This window comes from Synchiropus splendidus, chromosome 1 (assembly GCF_027744825.2).
Source record: "Synchiropus splendidus isolate RoL2022-P1 chromosome 1, RoL_Sspl_1.0, whole genome shotgun sequence".
Classification (NCBI taxonomy): domain Eukaryota; kingdom Metazoa; phylum Chordata; class Actinopteri; order Syngnathiformes; family Callionymidae; genus Synchiropus; species Synchiropus splendidus.
The window spans coordinates 59,013,747-59,032,562 of record NC_071334.1 but is presented as its reverse complement, the minus strand read 5'-3'; the positions used below and the strand labels follow the sequence as shown (position 1 = coordinate 59,032,562).

The following is an 18,816-nucleotide window of genomic DNA, read 5'->3' as shown; positions in this document are numbered from 1 at the left end:
GTGATTTACTGCATGGCAAGATTAAATCAAATTATCATGATGGTTTGGGCAATTAGTTTCCACTTTGGAATATCAGTGGAGTCTCCTTACACACTCTTGACCATTATTGATCCAGATGTGTTCCTCTACGCTGCCACTAATGTTGACTTTGATAGTGTGACGTCTCCCTGTGGAGATGTTGAGTGGCCACCGTTGATCATTAACTTAGCATTAAACTTCATCATTTGTGTGACATGGCGGCCCTTTGTAATTCACATCATTAGATACAATAATGTATCTTCACTACATGCCTTGTTTAGTTCAGTGGAAAACAATGTGGTCTTCAATATCCAGTGTCTTCCCTGGAGATCGTTGAAAAATAATTGTGGAAGTGAGTGCAGTATTTCAAAATAAACAATTGAGAGCATTAGTGAGCTTATCAGCAAAGGACTGACTGGTTCTCCGTTGAGATACTTCCAGGTTAGAGTGAAAGTAGCTGAGAGTCAGACAAACAGCAGCTGCACCAACCTGTAATGATCTCCCGCAGGAGCAGGCAGCAATAACTGGATTAGCCATCGCAGCAGCTAATGAGCAGGAGAAACTATCAGGGGGGTCTGACCTTCCGCATGGCTGTGAAGAAGTACAGCAGACCCTCTCACAGTGTGACTGTCAGCACGATTCCCTGCCACTTTCAAAGCTGGAAAGGAGTGAGTCATGATGGAGAAAGAATTAGCTGGGTCTTATTTTATTCACTTCCATTTCGCTCACACTGTTCCTCTGTTGATGATCTTCATTTGGTCACTGTTTAACTTGGCACACACTTTTCGGAATAATAATTACAACCTATGCAAACACAGCTGGGAAATAAATCGTGTCTTATCTGTGATGTCACTTTTACAACCACCTGTCAACAGTCATTCTACAATGGCAATTGCAGACTTGATGACGACTCTGTCGGCCAGTTTATTTTTGTTTCTCAAAGCTGCTGCTTCAAAAAAGTTTTACAAGTTTCAGCCATGTATGGTGTTGAAGGCAAAAATAGCCCAATCACTTTCTTCAAACAGTAATTCCAACGAGGATGGTCAAATATACAAATAAGTGTCCATAGTTTTGAATGTATCAGAGCATTAAAGTTGCCAGTTTATGGAGGAATTAAAGACCAGTTAAGTCTCATGTTGTTATGTAGTGTAAAAAAAAATCCCTGGAAAGCATAGCATAAATGGAGTAAGGTTTAGCGCCGCATCACTAAACGTAAGATAGTGTTACATTGTAAAGCAAATTATTGACAGGAGCTTCCTTAAAACACTGTTTAGAGCACTACACCATGATGTAGCGTGCTACAGCAGATGTGATGGCTCCTACAATGTAGAGTAGCTTAGCAATCCTGAGCACAGGACTGTACCCAATGCAAAGGACTGTTCTGCTGTTCAAGATTACTGCACATCAATAACACTGTGAAAGTGTGACACATCTTATCCAAACTATGTCTTGTTGGGATACTTCAGTATGATCAGTATCACTATTCAGCACTGTCCAAGACTTTCACTCAGCAGACTCCCAGTTTCAGAATTGGGATCCCCACCCTCCTCTAATGGCCTTCTAATGTGTGTAGGCTGCAAATGTGATACTACATCATTAATAAACCCTTCCTCGATTGGCCTGCAGGACAGGTCTCCACCCCTCCCTTCCACTGATGGGACAATAGAGACTTGAAGTGAGAAAAGAACCCTCTCGACAGACAAACAAACCTGTTCTGGATTTATTTATAACCTAAATAGCACAGGTTTGGATCCGCTCAGGGTCGATGCTCAGGGGGATTGACCACCCAAAAGAGAGAAACTGGCTGATGTATCGTGTGAGAGGTCACTGAGGGCTTGAGGTCCCCTTTTGTCCAGTTGCAGGTTATGGTCTCCCTCGGAAAGGCTATGGTTAACATAATGATTTGATAACCATGTGTAGCAAAGGATTCTGATGGTGTGTGAAGTGAAACACCTGAGACATTTTTTATTTATGAGTCTCAGTTATAAGGGAAAGGGTCGTTTGCTTGCTTAGATGCATTAAAAAAGCAGCATTTTTACTGTGACCTATGAGACCTAGATTTTTCAGCTCAGACATTTGTAAATATCAAACGCTGCGAGGGAAACACCTGGAGGTTGATCAGCAAGAGACAACCCTGAAAGGAAGATATGAAAGTCCTTGGAGAACAGTGTTGATATTCCTAAATGTCAATGACATCATCGCTGATATGTTGACACAACATGTCTGTCATTTACAGTGTTTTAAGAGACACTTCAACCCTCTGGTTGTTGCTACCAGCTTTATTTTAACACAAACACACCTCCTGTCATTCTGAGCCTCCCCCCAAACTACCTGCCCCTCGATCTTGCTCAAGAACATTACGAACAAAGTGTATTTATTGTGCGTTTCACAGTGTTGGGTATCAAAATCTCAACGGTCACATTAAATATACCTTAAAAGTGATTAGTGTGATTTTAGAGGCAAATATGGTGAAATTATTTCTTGGAAGGTACCTCCATTAGGTCAGACAAATTGATACTCTTATTCTTGTTGTCACAAGTCATTTTAGTTGATCAAACATGCCATGCAAAAAATGTATTGTGGTGCCAGCATGGCCATACGATAGATGTTGGATCATTTTAAACACTTTTTTTTTCAACAGTTTATATAACAAGAGCTATATTATGCTATATTTTCGAACTGATCTTTAACTCCGATATTAAAAGAATCTCAAAGGTGCAGATGGTTTATACAGTATCAGTCATAATATACTGTTATATGTATTGATTACTTCATGTAACTGACACATACATATTGCACAGTATCACACATGTTCTGCTGCTGTACAGTATCTTAACGTCAAAGATGGTGGAATGGGGAGAAAAGAATTTTCGTCCTCACCTACCTCTGAACTCCCCCTCCTCTCTCATTTCACTGAAAGACGAGAAGTGTGCCAGGGGCTTTGGCCCCCCGGGTTATTTCTGTTGTAAGCATGTCTAAATCAACAGATCTACGAATGAACCCCCGCTGTGTCATCTAAGCCTGACAGGAGCTGTGCTGTGACCTCCTGTGTCAGTCTGCAGACCCACGTGAAATTACCACCCGGCTAGGGAATGTAAGGCTCTGCACCCAGAAGCACAAATTGTCAATCCCCTATTTGATCTTCATACATGCCCCGTATGAAAATGACACCTCAACCTTTGAAACTCATTGTTGCATGAATGAACAATCTTCTGTTCTAAAGTGACAAAATACATTTTCATTCTTTGTCCTGCCCTTCGATGGATGACAGATAATAGGCTCCTAGTTTATGGTGGCGCACTGTCATTTATACATCATCAACTCTACATTTGTTTTGACCATCACTGTGACATTTCAGCACAAAGGCTTCTTTGACTTTCACGCTGGTTGACCTCACTCTTCCTGTCAAGGGTACAGGAGTGACAAGCACTCACTGTCTTGTTGATGGATGCTGCATTTATTATTAAAAACCATCGCCTGAATTAAATAATAAATACATATTCATCCCCATTGATTCTGTTCACCTTCACATCAACTAACTTGCTGTAAGTGAGTTAGACTTGTGTTTATGAGTCACACAGCCAGGTTTGGATCTCACACACAACAGTTGCCATCACAGACAGCATGCAGGTGAAAATATTTGTACATACTTAAAGGTCCTGATCTGAAGAAAAAAAAAATGTAAATGCTAATTAATCGTGCAATTTTACAATCCTCGAGTATAAGAAGGATTAGCTTGATCCACCAAGACCAAAATGAGTTTAACAACCTGTTTTGGAATGTCGTAGTTGTTTGCTGCCGTGTAGGACACTCTAGAAGCTAACATGCACCACTGACCTTTTACAACTTCAGGAGAGAGTTCTAAGTATTTCACTTCTTTTTTTTTTTTTAAACATGATGTTGATGGTTTGTGGTGGGAGGAGGGCAGAGGACATTGAAAGGAGGAGCTACAAACATTAGCAGGTGGTGTCCAGTCATTACAAAAAGGAAATACATTCAGTTTCTAGAGAAAATTATTACGGAGAAATGCTTAGCGGAGTAGTAAACACAACTAGCATGTCTTCGAGCACACTAGTTGTTCATGCTAACTGAATGAAAACACAAAAAGAAGTGATTCAATACAGCTTCCTACTGTATTTTTTTTTTCATCATGCTAAAAATACATTAATGATGTGTATTAACATGTCAAATCTTCAGTGCTATCATGCTGGCACTGATGGCAACTTTAAATCTGCAAGTTGGTGAGAGCGGTTCTCGATTTCTGTGACAGGAGCAGAGAAGCTTCAGCGCCGAGTGTCAGTACGACCTCTCGGAACCCTGCAAGTCTATTAGCACATAGTTGAGCCACAGTCGGCTTGCATTCCCAGAAACCACTGGAACAGATCTCTGAAGCGCAGAATGTAGGGAACATCTGCCACACTTAGTAGGGAGGCGAGGAGTGAGTCAGAGCTGAAGATCTCTTTCATGTAGCTTTGGCACAAGTACTCTGGTCATCGGACTATAACCATTCTATTAAGCTGCAGTTTCTCACAGAGTGGTCACCCAGAAGAGTTGTAACCAGTGGATCATAAAACTTGACTTGACGGCTTTAGGGCATATACCTGGGTCAGCTAGCTGATGGGTCCCACACAAGTGAAGTCTCATAATCTAAGCAGGATAACATTAACTTGATGTCAGGTGTCAACATATTCAAATTAATTCTTCTTTTTGCTTTTTTATTTGCATTTTGCACTTTATTTCACAATATCCCTGTTTTATGTACATCTTAAATGTCTAGTGTTTGTCTTATATTTCTTCAATGTCTTTGATGTATTTAATATTTACTGCTGAGACAAATTGAATTTCCCATTGTGAATAAAGGCTATATTCTGCAGGACACTCCTCACAGGTGGCAGAGGCCTTAAATTGTTGGAGACCCAAGAAAGCCGTGCAGCGCAAGAACACTGTTTCTCGCTGATAATAAAACACAACATCATAATTGGAACTGCAAAGATTGAACAAAAATCATGGATATATATTTTTAATAATTTGTCAAACGTCAGTTTTCAATGTTTTGCAGCCCGACTTGCATCGATGGTTGTATGAACAAAATATGGATGGGAATATTGTCAGACATGCTGGTGGGTATATAGATAGGTATAATGAAGTATTGCAGCATCTATTGGAGTATGCATAGATGTGGTATACAATGAGAAGTTGGGATAAAGTGACGGATGTAGGGATGGAAAGTTAATGGATAAATGGTTGCAAGAAACGATTGACTTTTTCATGGATGAACTGATGCCTGATAGATGGATAGATATAGGGTTGAAAGTAATGGTAGATGTGTGGAAAAATAGATGGATATATGGAAGAACAGTTGTATAGATGTACAACTGTACAGCGTCATGGTACAACCAACATATCTCCATTCATCTGGAAATGATGTGAGGAAAAGAGCAGACGCGAGTCTGTCAAAGTGTCATCCCCTCATGGTGACAAGAGATGGTTATCGAGCACACAGCGGTGTTTTAAAAAGAGCCCTCATGAGACGGACCAACGCAGCAAAGTGGAAAGTTTTGTACTGAGGGTTGATTGTTGTGATCTGACACATGCAGCAGCAGCACCACCATTTAGGACTGCTGCTGGAGCATGGAGGAGTGAGAACAGGGAAGACTGAGCACAGTAAACATTATGGATGTCAATATTGATGCTTCTTCTCTACCAATGTCACTGTGTCTGCTGAAGGATCTGCAGCAGAAGCTGCGGGAGACATTGGCTCACTCAGTCTCTGGACTACTGCTCACCTCAATCTTTTATGATGAATGATGAGCAACTTAACCTCGTGAATCACATTTTTTGTGGGTCATTAGAGTCATAAACAAATAAAATCATAACAGTTAAAAATCCCATTTTTATGTGCTGTATAATGAGGAAACACAATTACTCTCAGATTTAATTTGTAGTACACAAATGAATGTGAACTAAAATGTAAAACATATTGCAAAAACCCATTTAACTTTAAATTGTTGGTAGGAAGAAAACATCTATTTATCAGCAGCCTATTGCATGACGTACATTTCTGTCTCTCTTCAAATGAAATAGAGTGGATTAAGGAAAGGCCAATTAGAATCATTGCACATCATCTAATCTAATCGCATACTGTAGATGCACACAACAGCCGTTGCCATGGTAAACTGAATTTGTTGCTGCGTGAGTGCCATCCTGAGGTCAATAAGAGTAGTGAACGTTGGCATAATAAATGCCAATTCCGGTTAAACAACAATGTTATCGGGAATGAAACGGGAGCGAAGGGTAGCATGGAGTCTCAAATAACCTGTCACGAAGTCAAAGCTATAGTTTAAACTTGTTTTATTATTGGAATGGCCTGTTGGAATAGCACTGACCTCTGTGTCATGCGCTTAAATAAACACGCTCACACAGCCACAACACTCTAAAACACATCCACGCAAACGGTGATGCACAACCGAGTCCACTTCCACACCGTCCACTACTAGGTTTGTTGTCCAGTGAAAATACTGTCTGACGAGCACGTGAGCGATTTAGTGAGCTTCAGTCCACGGAACAACAAAGCTACTGTGCCAATAACTCACGTATGCTTCGGTGCTTTCAAATATTAGCGCATCTCAAACAACTTATTGACAGTAGCGTTCTCGTATTAAAGCTTAGCGCACCGTCATCAGACGCCAATAGCTGTTCAGCTCACGGAGTAAATGAAAGGACAGCGACCTCTGCTGGGGATAGAGGTCAATTACAGAGTTTGCTGTGGTAATTGCACTCATTTTGAGTCGAATTTTTATTACTCTACTTTAAAGCTTTTCTTCAACACGGTGGTTCAGGACACAGTCCCGGAGTTAAAGTCCATGTCAGTGCTGTCCCGGCCTTCTGTTCAGGTCCGAGCCAGTTGTCGTGGCAGTTAAAGTCATTGTCATTCGTTGTCCTGAAGTCTCTATCTTTTTTGTACTATATTTTAGACACACATTGGATATTCGACGGGCTTCGAATGCCGCTTTGGCGCTGTCGTCCTCAGCTATGTCCCCGAATATGGCGCACGGGTCAACGGGTCGCACTGGCAACACCGCGTCAGTTAGGGACCATCAACAAATTCGATATCTTTATGAACTCAACCATGTCAGTGATAACACTTCTAGTGTTCTTTAACAGCTTCCAGAATATGGGTCCAAAGTTGCTGTAAACTATCAGGGGACAGAAGACACATCCGGGACAGCAGTTGATATTTCATTAGAATATTGTAATTGTTAATATTTTACTAATATTTTCCCAATATTTCTTCAGTAGCTTCCAGGAAAGTAGTCCAAATGGGTCCAAAGTTGCTGTAAACTGTCGGGGACTCGACACAACATCTGGGACAGCGGTTGAAATTTCATTCGAATATTGTAATTGTTAATTATTAATATTAATATTTATATACTAATATTTCTTCGATAACATCAACATAAGTCCCAACACAATTCAGGGACTGTGTCCTGATCAACCGTGTTGAAGAACAGCTTTAGTTAAGTAGAGTAATACAATTCGACTCAGAATGAGTGCAATTACCACAACAAACGCTTCGTTATGGTGAAGGTTGTAATTTACCTCTATCCCCAGCAGAGGTCGCTGTCCTTTCATTTACTCCGTGAGCTGAACAGCTATTGGCGTCTGATGACGGCGGGTCACTAAGCTTTAGTGCTAGAAAGCTACTGTCATTAACTTGTTTGAAAGCACCGAAGCATACGTGACTCATAATAATAACAATAATATTCTAGTATATAATAAGATAATAATAATGACTCATCAGAAATAGGTGAAGCGAGCTAAAAGAATGAGACACGAGTGGTGACCATCAGTGTTTCAGTGCTTTACAGGATCATTTTGCCCTGAAAGTTTGCCTCTAATGGGTTTTGAAACTGCAAATGCACAAGTTTTTCAAATGTAAACAAGCAGCAAGCAATGATACCAACCTATCCCAAACAAAGTTACAGTAACATCTGTGAGGACTCGGAGGCGTGTACTCACCGACAGAAGGCAGAGTAAGTCCCACTCTTTACCCAAACACATTATATATTTTGTACTACCGACTGTTTGAAGAGAGTTCTACATTACAGTTACATTACCGTTCAGTGCAACTCTTGTTGTCTGTCCGCCCATCTGTTACCCGTTCAGGCACTCCATCCTCTCACAACAGTTCAGGTCATCACTTCCAGAACAATGTGGTTTGAATAAAAATCTCACAAATCCCTCACTATTGGCTGATATTGCTGCTACAGCAGTGCACTGCAGTGTTTGGTACCGCCTGTGATATCACAATATGGTGGCTGCGTTTGAACCTTGTCTGAATGTATTTTATGGTAGTATATGGAAACTAAATTCTCTTGAATTTTTTTGTGTATACGGAATGAAAACTTACATCTTATCTCTAATTATTATTATGTATTGGTTGATGTAGAAGTCAGTGATATTTAAATGCGAAATTTAAATATGTGACTCATGCTTTGCTTCTCTGGTGCTGTATTTTCATCCCATATATTTATTCCAAAGACATTATTTGGTTTTCTGTGTCTGTCCCACTCTCCCACTTTTTTTTTCTTCAAATAGCAGGCTAGATCACAGGTTAGATAAAAAAATAAAAAATAAGCTAACTGTATTGCCAGCGACTGCACCTTGATAGTGCCTCTTGGTCCTGATATCTTCTTTTGTAATACATTTAAGCAACTCACTCTTCCACTCACTGACGTGTTCACACTGACTGAAGCAACGAGCGAATACTTTGTTGATGTCTCCTTTGACTGAAGGCACATCTGCAGTGATCCATGGTGTCTGCAGAGAGATAGCAGCTCCGCTAGAAACAGATACAGTGGAAGTGTGAGAATGTGAGGCATTATAAAATCAATATGGTGGTTTTCACTGAGAGTATCTCACAGCAGCAGCTGTTTCTCCGCTCGGAATGGAGCCTGCGTGAAATAGGGAGTGAGAAGAAATCCATTCCTCTGCTGGAGGAACTTCAGGCCGTGAGATTGTGTTCAACCAACTGAAACTTATGAGTAAACCTAAACCGTGGTCAGACATATCATCATATGACAGTGAAGTGCAGTGCTGAGGAGGTGGGTGAGATTTGGTTGCGCTTGGTCAATGATGCCATTATGACAGCTCCATGGGCAACTGTTGCTGAGTCAGTCTGGGTTCTGACAGTAAGGAAAGAGGTCACATGAGGTCAATGAAAAACTGAAATAAGAGACAGTTTATTTGACTACATTAGATAACCTTTATTAGTGGATGTTGCATGTCTGCCTAAAGAAGTGAATATTAATATATTATCAACTAAAATAGCATTATATGTGTCTTATTTATATCATTTATAAAATAAGAAAAAAAATCTAAATAAAATAGCGGAACAGCTGGCCATGAAAGAGTCTGATATTATTGTTGAATGCTGCACTGGTGAGACTCAGGAACTGACTCAGGATGGAGCGAATTCGAGGGAAATCTCGAGGGCGTCTGTGTTTGTGAGAGAGTGACGGTGGGGGCTGTTCCTGGTCCGGTTCTGGTGTGTTCCACCTCCTCCTCACCGCGCAGCAGCCTCAGCTGTCAGACTGGGTTGGACTGAGGTCCAGCTCACACGGAGCTCCGTCTTCTGGCTATGACTCTGTCGCAGATGCGGGCGGCAGAGAGGAGGCGGCAGCAGCTATGATCCTCCGGTACGTCCGCCCTCCTCTGGACCTCTGGACATGGATCCGACGCCGCCGCGGGCAGACGAAGGTAGAGCCGTTCGTCAGGTGCGCGTGTTCATCATGTGTGTTCCGCTCTGCAGCCACAGCACTTGTTGAGTGACGGAACACTCCATCCCTCTCCTCATCCTCACCCGGACCTCAGAGCCGACATGGAGATGTTCGTTCATCGGGTCATTGGCGGGTCTTCATGGGGGTCAAACAGGGTCGCACGGATCGAAAAAAAAAGGAAGTTTAAATTGATTTAAACTGTCAGTGACAAATGCAGTTTTGTTTTCGTTTGTAAATATGGTCATTTAGTTTGGTTGAGATTTTTGCTTTTTTTAATTTCAGTTTTTAATATTTCAGGAACTAACCAAAAAAAAAAAAAAGCTGCGAGTATAGTAGACAGCGAGACAGACAGATGTGATGTGCACCGAAGTTATACCTGAGTGGATAAAGCACATGACTATTTCAATGTAAATTTAATTAACTGAGGGGCAGGAGGGATTTTGGGATGAGTTTCTGATCACAGGTCTGTGGCTGCTGTGATGAGAGACTGGGCTGGATCATGGTCATTGAGTGTGCCTCAACACTTCAATCCAAATATAGTGCTTTGAATGTTAAGGGTTGGAACCAGATTTGGAAGCTTCAAATTAACATGATCTGGGAGCATCAGTCTTTTGGGCTGAACTTTTTTTATCCCTATATTCCAGTTATTCATTTTAAAGGTGTTGTATGAAACATTCTTTTCACATTTTAATTCACATATATATTAAATTATTTCCATACGTTACAGTCACTTCAGACTTCAGGTTAATAGAATGAAACCATTCATACAGGAAAATTTGTTAAATGGTTTTGACTGAGTGGATTAAGAAAAAAAACTGCAATACCCTGCTCACACGTGGGCAGTTTTGTAATGCTGAGTATTCATTCACTCATTTTGTGGGCTGATGAAGCCCATCTCGGTTACACGGAGTGAGAGGCAGGGGACACTTTGGGGGACAGGCTGCTGTCTACACTCACACACAGACCGGCCTGTACTTGCAGAGTAATGGCACCCTGCAAGTCATAAGAATCATATCACTGTAATGTGAGGTCCAGCATTTGTAAACTTTATACTGTTAAACCGCACTACTTCAAAATGTATCGAGCTGTAAATGATCGTAAGTTGTTTGGCCCTTTAAAAATTGAGTTTTCTGGTCTTGATCCTAAAACTTATTTGCCCCCCTTGCATAAAAAAAAAAAAAACTTATATAGTAAGCAGACAATAAATGATAGATAGATAGATAGATAGATAGATAGATAGATAGACAGACAGATGATAGATAGATAGACAGACAGACAGACAGACAGATGATAGATAGATAGATAGATAGATAGATAGATAGATAGATAGATAGACAGACAGACAGACAGACAGTCGATAGATAGATAGATAGATAGATAGATAGATAGATAGATAGATAGATAGATAGATAGATAGATAGATAGATAGACAGACAGACAGACAGATAGATAGATAGATAGATAGATAGATAGATAGATAGATAGATAGACAGACAGACAGACAGACAGTCGATAGATAGATAGATAGATAGATAGATAGATAGATAGATAGATAGATAGATAGATAGACAGACAGACAGACAGACAGACAGATAGATAGATAGATAGATAGATAGATAGATAGATAGATAGATAGATAGACAGACAGACAGACAGACAGACAGACAGACAGACAGACAGACAGACAGATAGATAGATAGATAGATAGACAGACAGACAGACAGACAGATAGATAGATAGATAGATAGATAGATAGATAGATAGATAGATAGATAGATAGATAGACAGACAGACAGACAGACACATATATAGATACAGAGATAGATACAGACAGACAGACAGACCAACAGATAGATAGATAGATAGATAGATAGATAGATAGATAGATAGATAGACAGACAGACAGACAGACAGACAGATAGATAGATAGATAGATAGATAGATAGATAGATAGATAGATAGATAGATAGATAGATAGATAGATAGATAGATAGACAGACAGACAGACAGACAGTCGATAGATAGATAGATAGATAGATAGATAGATAGATAGATAGATAGATAGATAGATAGATAGATAGACAGACAGACAGACAGATAGATAGATAGATAGATAGATAGATAGATAGATAGACAGACAGACAGACAGACAGACAGACAGATAGATAGATAGATAGATAGATAGATAGATAGATAGATAGATAGATAGATAGATAGATAGATAGATAGATAGACAGACAGACAGACAGATAGATAGATAGATAGATAGATAGATAGATAGACAGATAGATAGATAGATAGACAGACAGACAGATGATAGATAGATAGACGGATAGATAGATTTTTTCTTCCCTCTTCCTCACTTTGATTGCTCAGGATAAAAGCAGGGTGTCTTTATAGTGTCAAGTCTATTTTGGTGGGACTGTGAGATGCAGCTACAGTTGACAGCTACTGTCTGTGCGGACACATCAAAGTCATATTTTACCGACTGACTCCTTAGAAAAGCTGGATATTTTTACCCCTGGACGATGACGTCAGTCTTCTTTTATGGCCCCTGTAGTTGTTTACTGGAATGGGTCAACAAAACAAAAAAACTGAGTGATGGGGATCAGCGTGTGTCAGACCACATTTCCTGACCCATTCTATAGTTGGAGCAGTTTTCATATGAAGTGACAGGTCTGCTGCTATAATTGCTGACAAAGTCACTTTCAGAGTGAATTCCACATTAGCTACCTGAAAAGTCATTCATCTTTTTTGGGAACTACTGCTTAAACACGTCACATATGATGGTGAAACATTGCCAAAAATAATGATCAGACTTTTTATATCCCAGACAAATTTTGTCTCACTAATAAATAATCTAAAATGGTCATTATTGTCCTTCATCTCCATTGTGTTACCTGTTGGTGCCACAACTTTTCCTCCTGTTGGTCGCTGTAATCTCGCTGTAAGCAGTTTGTAGTCGTCCATCGGGTAATTAAAGTGGTTTCGCCTCACAGCTGAGAAGGATTGAATTGTACAATCTGTTTCTGGTGATTGTTTTCCTGAGGGAAGCGCTAAAGGACACGTTGCTGCGTGCCGTGTCCTTCAAGGACGCAGCTCCTGAACTGGGGTGAATCCACAGAGAGACCAGCGTGTGAGAGAAAGTCTGGCACCAGAAAATGGTGCGCAGGCTGTGTGAGTTCAAGATACAGATGCCGTCCGTGGAGGAGGTAGAAATGTGAGTCATTATTGTGTTTAAGGAAAGAACCTGAATTATCGTCGAATTTAGTGAATGACAGCATTTGTTTTCTTCCTCAGTTATTTCACAATATAGCCTTGAAGTGAGGATGAGTCTTAGCCACTGCTTCATTCCACAACAGAATGTCCAGGAACTAGTTGTCGCGTACGTACAGATGAGTCAAGGTGCTTCCCGATCGCCTCTCCAGTGAGATGTTTTTGGAAAGCCCGACACAGACCCTGTTGTGAAGGAAAGAAATGACAAAACTGGACTCTTCCTTATTGATTCTTATTGAAAATAATGTCCATGTATGAAGCTCAACAATGTTCAAGATATTAAACCTTATATTTATTCATGACATTAAGCAGTGAGCAAGCAAGCACTTGTGTTTTGCTCCCAGATGATATGACAGTGTGTCTTGACATATTTGTTTCAGAGGAGACCAGAGGGCAGACTGTGAGATGTACCACACACCCTGGATTTCTAACATGGTTTGCAGAGGTGACAGATGAAAAAGGGATGGTGGTCAAGTTGATACCCCCCATGACATTGTGACAGGAAGTGATTTTGGCAGCAGATTTCAATGTTATTATTATGCGAATCAGGAGTGTTGATGCTAAATAGCAGCATGACTCAGCGTGACTTGTTGTGTTGCTGACATTAAAAATAAATGCTCTCTAAGACAAATTATTCAACTTTGTTGACTGTATGAATGTTTAAAATGTCTGGAAGAGCAGCACAGCTGGGTTACAGCATAGTGAAACAGAGGGCGTCGTTCGTGTTGTGCGAGGCGATGGGATTTGCCTTGATGTGCTTGTTCATGACATTATCAGACCATCAGACGTTAAATGTGGCTGTCACCTCTTTGGTTGAGTCGAGAAGGTAGAAACCACCTGCAAAAGGGACTTAACTAGTATAGAGTCCTCCGGAAAGGACCCTCCTGGGATTATATACTTATAAATCAGAGGGAATTAGGCCAGTCCTGGAGCATTATCCAAAACTAAATAGTTGGGTGCAAGCAAGTCATGGTGCGTGGAATAACATTATTGTCCCATGAATGGCTCCACACGGATGTGTCTTGAGGCAGAAAGCTCATAATAAAGTGGCTGGGTTTTGTTTCAGTTGGGTTTTCAACAATCTGCTGAATCATAATCGTGGGACATAACAGCGCACCGGCAGCTGTCATGCGATAATAGCAACATGGCCATGCAAAATGAAGTGGCAAGCTCAAGATAAATGAATGTATCTTATCTGTCATCCAGCGCCGCTTCCCTACTGTCAGACCATTTCACCTTCTGCGGATTAAATCCTGGAGCCATCTGAAGGTGCCATCTCTCACAACGCTCCAGTCTGCCTCACCTTAATTCAATCTTGTTCTACCACCTCCAGCCTGCAACAGAATTACCTTCACAATCTTCCCTGGGCCTGAACAAGGCCAGATAAACTCGCTACGCTGCCCAAAGGTTGAAGTGAGACGATTGTTCTGCTTGGGTTGTGTATCTGTGTGACCCGCGCGTTGCATGGGTTTTTAATGGTACTTTCAGAGTCAGAATAATAACTCCTTGTCATGTTTGTGAAACTTTTCTAAGTGGGCGACTCAAAGGCACCGCATTCCGGTCAAAGTCTGGTGTTTTTGGAAAACGTATCAGTGCATGTTTTCCTGAAAGGTTGTCTGAAAACCTTGATGCAGCCTTCCCTCTCAGTCAAGCAGGAGAAAGGTGTGCTTTTCGAACGTCTTCATTCCCCGATATTGGGAAACATTTACAAGGCTGGTTCAGAGAAGAAATGTTATGAATGAAAAAATAACTCAGACTGCACAAAATGTAGAGTAGCTTGAAGGTTTTCTATCATCAGCCAGAAAATGTCAGTAGGGTAAAACCAAGGGAAGATGATACATTGTTGGTTTATGTTCTGACATTTATTTGGCGATTCCTTAACTATCCTGTTGTCAATGTATTGATGCATCTTTACTATTTCAAATTATTTGTCTTGTAAGACCTTCAGGTTTTCCATGTAATTTTAATTACATTTTTATTTATCTGGAGATGAAAAGTAACTTCTCAGATATTATATTATTTAAAAAAATATAATTGATGGGTATTTAAATTCTATGTTTTCAAACACATGCTAAAATCAAGATCAATAAGGAACATAAAATAACGACCCATTTATTTGTAAATTTAACTTTAATATTTATTCTGAGAGGGAAATGACACGTCCACTTCAAGTGGGAGAATTACTGTTCTGATATTATCAATGGAATGCATCATAATAGATTAGTTATCTTTTATGAGACCAACAGTGGGGAAATTTGACTTATATGAATAAAAGAAAGGTGTGAAGCCAAATATGTTTTTGCTCAGTTTAATACTCAGCTTTGGTCTCCTGATCTTCCACAGACAGTGAGGTCCATCTGAAAGGAAGGGGCCAAGCGACTCAGAAGAGGATGCCCCAGCGCCATCTGTGGGAGCTGCAGTGTCGCTGTCTAGCCTGTGCTACTGGCCTCTCTTTTTGGATGATGGAGGGAGAGCCCTTCACCTCTGCCCTTCACTCTCTGCTGCACTCCGCCGGGGGACACTTCGTGGCCCTCTCCTCCTCCCCTTCCTCTTCGTCCTCGTCTGACTCAGCCGTCACTGCCATGTCCTTGGAGCAGAAGACCACTTTTGCCTTGGTCATCTTGCTCTTCGTGTTCCTCCTCATCCTCATCGTGAGATGCTTCCGCATCCTCTTGGATCCATATAGGAGCATGCCGACGTCCACCTGGGCAGACGGGCTGGATGGTTTGGAGAAAGGCCAGTTCGATTACACCCTGGCTTAAGAAACACGAGGAGCCCAGAATAGCCAGTGAACAGCTCATACATCACAACAGCCTCAGCTTCTTTTTTTTTCCTTCTGAAGCTGAAAACTTCCATCCACAACTCTGTGTGCTCACATGAACTTGATAATGAGCACTAACAGGCCAATGGATGTATTTGCTGGACTTGGATTGTTGAAAATCAAATTAGAATGTATCTGCCACGTTCACTCTTACAAGTGTCTTTTTTAATACGATTAAACACAATCCACCCTGCTGTTATGCTGCCACAATCACACTTTTCTGAACCATTTTCCAACAACACTGCTACTTACAAAACACTGTACAGCATTGTGTACATGAGCTATCCCTACCTTACCCCGGTGCAATACCAAATCCATAACATTAGTCCGCTGACCCCTTCTTGTCCCTGAAGTCACTTAAAGATACTGTATCTGCGTATGCAGCTTCCACTCTGTCCTCCTTTCTCTTCAAGACTTGAACAAGGTTCAGATTTGGCACAGTGCATCGCAGCCTCACAGCCACTGCCCACCAACAGACTCCAGCGCTTTCAAACACAAGTCATTTACTTTTCCTAACTCAAGCCAAGTGTCGATTTTGCTTTACAGTCAATGAAATTTAAGAGGTTAAATATCCAGGACTTTAGTCATGTGTGGAGGTCTGTAACAATTAGCAGTGGAGTCTTACCAAGTTGAACATGAATGGGAAGTTATTTTTGGAAATGTGCTGTACACTGGGATGGTTTGTCGTGATGCAAATATGATTTTTGTTTTAATGCAAGAAAGGCCATGTTATTTTGACTGTCTGCAAGTCACAGCTAAGCATATTTCTGAATGGTCCTTGGTTTGTGTTATCAATGAAGGATCTTGCAGACACAAAATGTTTCAGGCTGTGAAAAATACATTCAACTGGAAGAACATTCTGTTGTTTTTTGATGGAAACATCTTTAAACCTTTGTAAATACTTCAGCCTCTATTTTGGAGCTTTGAGATGATCAAATGGCAAATGTATCACCATGTGAAAAGAGTTAAAAAATAGCCAAATGAAGTAGCAACTTTGTCTTCCTTGAGGTTCTCAGAAATGCAGGCAGCTTTTTTATGTGTATGGAGTAAAGCGTACACAAGCGTCTGGTTTGATAATGTGTCAATAACACATTTTAACATGCCATTCATACATAGATCTCTTGTCATCTTATGAAGACCTGTCTCATTGGAAAAGATCCTCAGAGCCGGAACAAAATGCCAAATGTTCAGATCCTGTCTGCAGCAGCGACCACAAGATAAAAGTGCTTGTTTCAGTGCCTGGTTTCTCTGTAGAGGATGCTACAGAGAAACCATTTTAGTTTTGTTATTTGTCAAGATGAAAAGCAGCGTGTAACAGGGTAACTTTCTTTGATAAATACAGCTCATGAGCGGCAGTCTTATATCTTTCATTGATTATGAGGAGGAGAACCTTGAGCCACGCTGCGCCGTAGCAGGATACGCCGACTTCTTCTTTCATGGAGCAAAGTTCCTTTTAGATCTGCTCCCAGTTGGAGGCTTTTCAAAGATGTGTGAGGTGAACTATCTCATGAATGGAGATGACTCTCAGTAAAAGTTTAATGCCTCCTCTTGCGCAGTGGAGCCTGCACCATTTGTGATTTGATGTGTGGGAAACTAAGGACTAAGCTGTTGAGCTTCGATGTTCTAGGTCGGCAGTGGTCAGTACCTATTCAAGGTTGTAAATGGATGATGGGTTTGGTGCAGAAGATCACAAGCAACATTGTGGAGCAAAAACTAATTGCCTGCTGCTTCATTTGTGACGTTAAAACTATAAACTATAACTATAAAATAAGTTCAAAAGTGAGGTGTGGAAAATAAACTGATAAAAGACATGAAGTGTAATTAATAGATCAAATAAACTCAACATTCTTGTTGGTCAAGCAGTTAGCATTTTGTTAGCATTTCTACTAAGTAGCGACGCTAATTTCTAAATAATGTAAGCTTTTTTCCTGCTTACCATTTTTCTTCTGTTTGTACTTTCGACCCTTGAAACGAATCAGATTTTAACATTAAAATATTCATCTTCAGAAGCCAGCTCTCAGTTTGAGGCTGCAATGTCCTACTTCAGGCTTATCTTCAACATCTCCATCATGAGTCCAAGATTAAAAATAAAACTATCCGCTTCGGGTCTGAAGCATCGTCTGGGAATGAAAACATGCAGACCATGTTGAAATTCAATATTAAATCAGTTACGTTAGTTATTTTCAATGTTTCCGGTGGAGGGAGGTGGTGTAAGAGGCAAACATGTCTGTCTAGTGTTCTGTTGTTTATATGAATATCACCTTTCAGAATAAGCAGGTGTGTCTCACTGCTCCAGAGATAAGTCTGCTCTCACATGAATTATTTGTTGCAGTTATCTGCTTGGTGCACATTTGACATGAACGCAGCAAAGCACACGTGTCCTGTAGTTAGTGCACCCTGAATATTTAATGACATCTTTTTCTTACAATGCTACTCCAGTTCCCAGCTTCTGCTTCCTCTGTGCACTGTGACTGCTACTCAGTTATGTTTCCTCTCTGCTTTGGAGCATTCAAAATGTCATTCATTCCAAATGCCACTGGATACAGCTGATGGTGATACAATGTAGTGCAGCTAACAAAGACCAATGCCACTGTTCAAGACCCTCGTGAGTGTCTCGGCCTGTGTGGGAGTAGTAAGGTCACCCACCATGTGTGACTGTGCTACTATACTGTCTGTTGAGCCAAGAACTGAAGGGAAGCCAGAATCAATAAACTAAATTTCCAAATCAAGACTCGGGTGAACTGACTTTTCTTCTCCTTGTATAAATACTTCAGGAAGAGTCGTCCCTATTCTGTAGTACACAGGGCCGCTTAGATTGTAATATAAAAAAACGGCTATACAATGGTTTCTTCCATAGGAACTATCAACTTCACAAAAAAAGTTTTTTTTTTTATTAAGAAAAAAAAAAGACTAAAACCAGTT

At 40.6% G+C, this 18,816-nt stretch overlaps 1 protein-coding gene across 1 annotated transcript; it reads left to right on the top strand.

Moving 5' to 3' along the window:
• The first annotated feature begins 9,624 nt into the window (after positions 1-9,624).
• On the top strand, positions 9,625-18,586 carry LOC128771864 (cortexin-3-like). The gene is made up of 2 exons (XM_053887690.1): positions 9,625-9,777; positions 15,417-18,586. The coding sequence occupies exons 1-2, from the start codon at positions 9,747-9,749 to the stop codon at positions 15,833-15,835; spliced, it is 450 nt and encodes a 149-aa protein (XP_053743665.1). The 5' UTR covers positions 9,625-9,746; the 3' UTR covers positions 15,836-18,586.
• The last annotated feature ends 230 nt before the right edge of the window (positions 18,587-18,816 follow it).

What these genes read in the sequence shown, in the direction of transcription:
- LOC128771864 (XM_053887690.1), top strand. Translation starts at nt 9,747, where the DNA reads ATGGATCCGACGCCGCCGCGGGCAGACGAAG. An exon ending in GCCGCCGCGGGCAGACGAAG is followed by an intron (nt 9,778 to 15,416) that starts GTAGAGCCGTTC and finishes GATCTTCCACAG; the next exon opens with ACAGTGAGGTCCATCTGAAA.